Here is an 8,248-nt window from a genome sequence, read left to right as displayed (position 1 = left end):
TGCAGAAAATAGCGTGAAGCCTCCACATGCGCTACGTCTCCGTGGTAACGCGCTCAACAAGTCACGTGATAAGATGCGCGGATTGACGTTCTCACACGCGGAGGCAACTGAGATTCATCCTCCGCCACCCGAACTATACCTTTAACTGTGATTACTAAAACTGATTATATAAAAACAAAATACAAATGTGTCATTGAACTAAAAACGTAAATTAACAATCATTGCTGAAACTAAACTAAAATAAACACATTTGTAAACGAAAGATTATAAAATCTTTGGCTTGAGAATATTATGAATAAGTAATACAAGACAATAACGAGAAATGTTTTACCTCCAATGTTCTGTAGAGTTATAGATCCAAATGCTGCCATTTTTCCCGGCCAGCCAAAAGCTCTCTCTCCGAGCTTCTCGTAGATCAGCGAGCCTGCAGGCAAGGAAATGTACAGAGTTTGCCATGATACTTACACGAATGTACACTGGCGGCCAAAAGTTTGGAATAATGTACAGATTTTGCTCTTATGGAAATGCATACTTTACTTCACCAAAGTGGCATTAAACTGATCACAATGTATAGTCAGGACATTACTGATGTAAAAAACAACACCACTAACTGAAAAAAGTCATTTTTGATCAAATCTTTGAGTAATTTTGGTGAATTAAAGCACCGATTTCCTTCCGAACAATAAAAATCTGTACATTATTCCCAACTTTTGGCTGCCAGTGTATGTATATGTATATACACAGTATATATATAAAACCTTGACACACTCACCTCCCTCTTTGGCCGTCACCAATAACAAATGAACGGAGTACAGTGACAGGATAGCGACTCCAAGCAGAAGAATTCTAGAAAACAAATTGAGAAAATTCAGAATATAACAAAATATATGCAAGTAAAAGTTGATCACTTTGTATATCAATAAGCCGCAATAGAGAGTGTCCGCACACTTATTCAGCTTGATTTCGGAAGTATTTTTCACCATTGGGATTTTGATAAAATCCTTCATTAAAGAGGCTCAACCAGCTCTGAGGTGAATCACAACATTAAAAACTTTGATTGGAAGCAAAAAAGTATTCGAAAATCAGACAAAAACACAAAGATACAAGACTGTGTACTTAACGACTTTAACGAGGGAATGAACTACAATCCCATGATGCATTGTGAATGACGCAATCGAATTCAAAACAATGGAAATATAAAAAACTATTCATTGAAATTGTTGATTATAAGTATAGAAACAATATATTAGCAAAATATATCAGTTAGCGGTCGACCAATAGTGGATTTTACCGATAACGATAACAAAGGTGGGACCGATTAAATCGGTCGATAGTTAAATTTTTTTTAATATAAAATTCCAGATGCAGTTTGTTCAACCAAAACACAAATAATAACTAGAAATAAAATGAAGATTTGGTGCATAACGCGGGACTTTTATGTATAAACAATATTTAGAAATGACGAAAAAATGTATTAAAATTGTTTGTTTTTTTTTTTTAAATCGCCAACTAATCTCAATCGAATTTTTCCGTTAACCGATAGTTTAATTTGGTTTAACCGATAGTTTAAATTGGTTTAACCGATTAATCGGTTAAACCAATATATCGGTCTAATATCATTCGTTTGAGAGTGTAGGGAGAGCGACTCCATTGCGTCATTCACAATGCATCATGGGAGTGGGCGGAGCTGCAGAGCTCTTTTGGGGCACTTTGTTTGCTGCAATTCTCTGATTGGTGGATTTTCCCTTCAGGATCATTGATAGTGTAGTTCTTTATCACGAATTCCCCTATTAAACATGATTTATTTTACTAATGAAGTTGAACTAATGCAGACAGTTGATTAACAACCTCAGAGCTCAAGGTACGTCTGTCTTAAAAGCATAATTTATACTTAATAATAAATTCGTCAATGGATGAAACGAATGGGATTTTACAGACTGTTACGCTCCATATGGATCAGGCCTTTAGCTGATAGTCAAAAGTCTGGCTATGCGAGACAACTATATCTGTAAGACTACATTAGTGTATTTTAATCATCTTTATCACAGCATATCGTTTACTGTAACATTACAACGTGCTGTTTAACGCTTTAAAATTATCTTCTGAAAGTCACAGGATCTTTAACTGCATCCGGAAACGTCTTATATGGACTTTTCAGTAACACAGTGACTTAAACAGATGTTTATTATTTTTGAAGTGGTGTCTAAAAGTAGCGTGTTCATGTGTGTCCTAAACACAATGCTAATGCTAAAGCTAATGGGCCTCTCAAAACCAACAACGCCAATCTATTTAACCCTCAGCTGTAGCGAGAACGAAAGAATAAGACGTGGAAAGATTCATGTTGGTTTGGTAACTTGACCCTGACCGCTGACCATCACAGCACAGAAATAACTGTCTGGCATGAGTGTCAGAGAAAGAGCGAGATAGTGGGTTGAATGGTGACTGATCGGTGCTCAGGTAACCGTAAGGACTGAAGATGAGTGACCGCATCATCTTCCTGCGGTTGAAGGGAACGCATGGTCAGTAGAGCTCTGGTCACCGGCAGCTGACTGCTGTCAGTCACACACACACACACACACACACACACACACACACACACACACACACACACACACACACACACACACACACACACACACACACACACACACACACACACTTTTACCCCTCGCTGAACCGTTGAGATAAAAATAGCCATGCTATCTGCTTCAGTGATATTTGTGGCTCGGCGTGTCACAGACACTAGCGCTGGTCCTGTAACGTTCTTAGATAAAGGGTTTCTGGAAGTGCCACATTAGCAACAAACAGAGACGTAGCAACCATTATAAACACTTTTTATTTTAAAGACCTCTTTATATCAAAATAAGAGCTCTGACACTTTTAACCCTGAAAATTGCTCGAAAGATAATCCCATTAAAACATTTTTCACACTCACTAGTTTATTTAACCCTTGTACGTCAATTTTAAAAAAAACGTTCCTCAGGAGGTCCTTAGAGGACAAAACTGTCTGTGTCAAAAAACTGCTATAATAAGGGGGGTCTGGGTATCTCAGAGAGTATCGATGCTGACTATCACTGCTGGAGTCATGAGTTTGAATCCAGGGCGTGCTGAGTGACTCCAGCCAGGTCTCCTAGGCAACCAAATTGGCCCGGTTGCTAGGGAGGGTATAGTCGAGCGAGTTGTGCGTGGATGCCGCGGAGAATAGCGTGAAGCCTCGACACGCGCTAGGTCACCATGGCAACATGCTCAATAAGTCACGTGATGAGATGTGCAGATTGACGGTCTCAGACGCAGAGGCGACTGAGATTCGTCCTCCACCACCCGTATTGAGGCAAGTCACTACGCCGCCACGCGGACTTGGAGCGCATTGAGAATTGGGCGTTCCAAATTGAATTGGGGGCCAGCTACAATAACATTATATATTAATATTATTTCCAGTTTCAATTAGTTAATTTTTTTAAACAACATGAGTCCTGATCATAACTATCAAATATTCATTAATTTTCAGGATTTTAACCCTTTAAATGCCAGTTTGTTTACGTAATGCCAATGTTGTTTTTTACACAAACACACACTTCTCAATACACGCACATAAAACACAATTTTATCTGCATCATTTATTAAATTGTCCTGCAGGTCTCTATAATACATTAAACAGAGAATAGGGGAAAAGCTTGTATTTGCTCCATAGGAGAAACATGAGGAAAATGGCGCCATCTGGTGGAAAATATTAAAAACACTGGGATCATTTTTAAAGAGTTTTAATGGGTTTCAATGGAGACATTTTTGTCCTGAAGGTCCCGAGTGTGACTATTTTGTGTATTATAGATGTATTATAGGAACGGAGGTTGAAATTCCAAAATTCCCTAAAAAATACACACCTTTGGCAAAGCTTACGCCGTTGCCATGAACACAGCTAAAATGATCAAAAAACAAACAATCATATAAAAGACAAAAATGTCCTGAAAGGTGCACAAGGGTTAATTTGTCCTCTAACAATGTCCAACAGTGTATGTACATGCATCACAGGAGATTTATGTCAATTTTGTTTTGAAAGTCACGAAAATTCCCACCACATGTCATTTCCAGTATCGTGCATCGTGTTTAATGGAATTCTGTGCTGGAAATGACGCTTAACGTATATATATATATATATATATATATATATATATTATATATGGATGCAAATATACTCACACAAATAGCAAGATGCCAGTGTTGGCCATGGCGAAGGACAGTCCCAGAATGCCACTGCCCATGATGGCATTACTGAGGTTAAAGACGGACATACCAAACGACGCGTGACCCGGGTGCTGCAAAAGAGCAAGTTAGAGAAAGTCAGTCAACAACTCGTGAGAGAGAGAATGAATATGCTGTAGTGATGTCCGATTGCTGATATTAATAAAGTCATTACATATTCTTCCTGCTCATATTTCTTCTTCTTCATCATCATTCCGTTAGAGAGAAACTTCTGGCTCTCGCCGTCGTCTTCGTCCAGAAACTGACTGTAAATTACAGCAAAGACTTGCATGAATGAGGCTTCATGATTTGATGTGGTCTAGGTCATATTTTCAGTTCCTTTGCATTGGTTTGTTTATGGTTTGAGAATGTCATGTAGGGGTGGACGATACGACCAAAATCACAATCCGAGTCATTTTATATCACGATGTAGTTACATATTTCTGAACAATATATAAAAATGGGTTTATTTGTCAAATAATCATATTGTAATGCCTATTTTTGAATAATAAAGTCAGTGCACTAAATACTTATAAATAAATGAAAACGACTTCCTCTTATATCATTTTCTCTTTGTTTGGAACTTGACAAAAATAGTCAAAGAAAACAAATACAAAATAAATTTGGTTACCATAATGTTTAATTTCACACTGATGTTGTTGACTTGTATTATTATTATTAGGGCTGTCGATTTAACGCGTTAATTCAGTGTGATTAATTTGATTAAAAATAACGTGTTAAAAAAATTAACGCAATTAATCGCACCATAATTAGGAAGATTCCTGAGAAATGCTTGTAGTACCACCTGTTTACTCCAGGGGGCAGTAAGTGAAACTTCAGATGTATGAGCAACACACAGTTTATACAGTGAAGAAACACTTCAGCAGAACAACACAAACGTGAGTTATGTTCTTGCGTTCAAAACACTTGAAGGAGCTCAAATGCGAACTAAGAGATCTCAAGATGTGTTTAAAGATTGAGTATTAAACTATATTTAACTCGACACAGTGAACTAAACATTTTATGTTTATGATGAAACGCACCCGAGACGCTACACAAGCATGTCTGACGCAGGTGTCCTTAAACAAGCCCTCATAATAAATCTCACAAATTCACTTGTGTAATGGATTTCTGTGAACTGTGTGCCAATGATTGACTTGTGATCAATAATATGGTAGTAATCAATACATTGTATTCTAAAGCCATTTTTTATATTGTTTTATTAATGATGAACTCTTCTGCCACAAGAATGTAATGCATTTTAATTATCTGAATATTTGTTATTTTATATATATATATATATATATATATCATTTTTAAATATTTAGTGATAACTATGTGTAATTATTTCATCATTATTGAATTATTGTTATATGAGGGGCTTTCTCAGCAAATATTTGTATATGCGATTAAATGCAATTAATCACGATTAATTAATCGGGACACCATGTAATTAATTCAATTCAAATTTTTAATCGATTGACAGCCCTAATTATTATTATTATAATTATATTATCATTACATCTCAAAGCAATGCAACAAAGAAAATCACGAACTAAAAGGGCTGCAATTAATTTAAAAAAATTATAATCGATTAATCTAACGATTATGCGACTATTCGGGCGATTATTGCAGCGATTAATCATTAGTTCTTATCAGATTATTCAGCTTGTGTCCGATTTTAAAGGTTGTATTAAACATGCTTACTAACAATAAAGAGGAAATAAATCATCTTTTAAAAATACCTTTAAATGACGTTCACTGAATTCAAATTTTAATTAAGTTTAATTCAGTAAAATTTCACTGCCAAAAAAATCATCTTTAACTTACTAGAGCTGTATATCGGCCATTTACTTCACAATAAGATTCACAGGTGACACATGTGCAACTGTGTTGTGATTCAATAAGTTGCAATCGATCACGTTATTAATGTCGCTACAGCAAACGCGCACGAAACACGTGCCAGAGGACGCCTCCGTTCACACGACTCATAGACGTGGCGCTGACCGCACAGAGAAATGCCATTATTGTAGTTTGTTTACGATGCACTTCCTTATAATCTGAGCTTTAATAAAGGATGCATTAAAGATATAAATGGCAGGTCGTTTGCTTTTTAGATGCTCTGACATGCAGGTTTTGCAATTTGGCAAGTTTAGAGTTAAAAACACGCCAAACCAAGCTAGGACATTTGAACAGGAGCAAACAGGATTATTTGTTTGCCTTGGCGGGATGATTTAATACAAAGCTATGCCTCACAATGTCTGGCATTACCGGTTCACGCGTCTCTGACCTGCTTATGGTGGCTTTCTCTGAATCGATGGGTTCTGTGTAGGGATCGTCCACGCTGCTCTCGTCATCCGCCTCCGTGCACACTTTCTTCAGCTCAATCCGGCTCATGTTTACAGATGCGTTGGGGAAGGAAAAGTAAGCCTGGAAACACATGCAGAGAAACTTGATTAGAGAACAGAATCATGTTTAAGGAGTGGGACACAACTCTGTTGACTGAATAGGAAGGATGCACTTGGCTGATGCTTTGAAAGATTAGTGGGGTCAAAGTTTAAATAATTAAGATTTTTAGCACCACGTTACACTACTTGACGCATGCAGGGCGATGGGTGTGACGCTGACGTTCATTGCATTCATCAACACTGAGGTGAATCGTGTGACAGCCCCTTAAGGGCAGTGGGGGTGTGGTCGAGCGTCCGTCGTGGGAGAGAGAGCTGTAAGGGTGCATACACCCGTCTCCAATTGCAGTGAGATTGGGGAGAGAGAGAGAATGATATGCAGCTGTCCTGTGTGTGGTTATGTTTTTGTGTTTTTGGTTAAGATGATCATTAAAATATTATTTATATTGTCAAGCCGGTTCTCGCCTCCTCCTTTCCCTTTAACTCTGTTACACTGGTGCCGAAACCCGGGAAGGAGGAGGGATGCCTGTTACATGGTCCTCGATCACTCCCCGGGTGGACCGGAGTCAGACCCCCCTCCGCATTCCCAGCGACCCGTGGGGACACTCCGGCCCTACCGCTCCAGATGGTTGGAGAGGAGGGTCTTCTCTCGACCCATCGGCATTTCTGGGGGACAGCAGGGCACTCCTCCACCCCTGGCAGATGCTCCATTGCCGTTTCCCCACGTCCGGGCAGTCATGCTTCTTCGTCCCCCGGAGGATGACAGCTCCCCTGAGTGGACGGCAGTGTTGAGGACTCGGCGATGGGCATTCCTCCTCCTACCCGGGTTTCGGCACCAGTGTAACACAGTTAAGGGAATGAGGAGGAAATATTTTTTGGAACAAATATCAGAGAGCGTTGATGCATACCAACATGCTGAGAAGTACCGAAAAACAAAAACAAATAATTCTGAACATGCAAAAACAAAAAAGACAACAACAACAACATGTATATGAGATTTTAGTATGCGCGTTTCATTCTGTGTCATTTGAGTCATCATTGAGTCTGTGTCGTGTATTTGGCGCCATCTCCTGGTGGTCATATGTAACATTGTGCTTCATGTGGATTATCTAATGATCTATACATCTGATTATCTTGTGTGTGGACTCGATTGAAAGATAATCGCCTCCTCGAAGTAACTGCATGTGTTTATTTTTTGTGAAGTTATAAGCATAAACGCAACATATAAGCAACACCAACATAATAGTCAAAGACTGTTACTCGCTATATTTTTATCTGTGAGTAAAACAAATAGTCTGGTTGTATTTTACTCTTTGAGATCTTTCCAACAACATATGACACATGGATATTTGATCAGTTTGATGTTTTTACTGATCGCAATAATAAGTACAGCGCAACACTTCTGATTTGTCTGCAAATTTCAAAACACTTGTTCAGTTCAGGTTATAATGTCTACATGTATTGGAAAGAACATCTAAGCTTTCAAACGATATCTATTTTGATTTGGTCAAGATTGTAGTTATTCAAATTATTTTATTTTCTCGCATTGGATCTTAAAAGGTTAAGCTGTTTACATGATGCTGTCAGCTTATTAAGTATAACCG

At 38.2% G+C, this 8,248-nt stretch overlaps 1 protein-coding gene across 1 annotated transcript in view; it reads right to left on the bottom strand.

The window, feature by feature from the left end:
* slc38a4 (solute carrier family 38 member 4) overlaps positions 1-8,248 on the bottom strand; it is a 37,335-nt gene that overhangs the window by 11,895 nt on the left and 17,192 nt on the right. The window contains exons 2-6 of the mRNA XM_052118405.1: positions 6,530-6,669; positions 4,415-4,505; positions 4,198-4,313; positions 773-846; positions 303-424 (exon numbers count right to left, since the gene is read on the bottom strand). Of these exons, the coding sequence (XP_051974365.1) occupies positions 303-424; positions 773-846; positions 4,198-4,313; positions 4,415-4,505; positions 6,530-6,669 (543 nt within the window). The remainder of the gene's footprint in view (positions 1-302; positions 425-772; positions 847-4,197; positions 4,314-4,414; positions 4,506-6,529; positions 6,670-8,248) is intronic.

Source organism: Xyrauchen texanus, chromosome 45 (assembly GCF_025860055.1).
Source record: "Xyrauchen texanus isolate HMW12.3.18 chromosome 45, RBS_HiC_50CHRs, whole genome shotgun sequence".
Taxonomy (NCBI): domain Eukaryota; kingdom Metazoa; phylum Chordata; class Actinopteri; order Cypriniformes; family Catostomidae; genus Xyrauchen; species Xyrauchen texanus.
The sequence above is the reverse complement of the archived record's forward strand: the minus strand, read 5'-3'. Positions and strand labels throughout refer to the sequence as shown.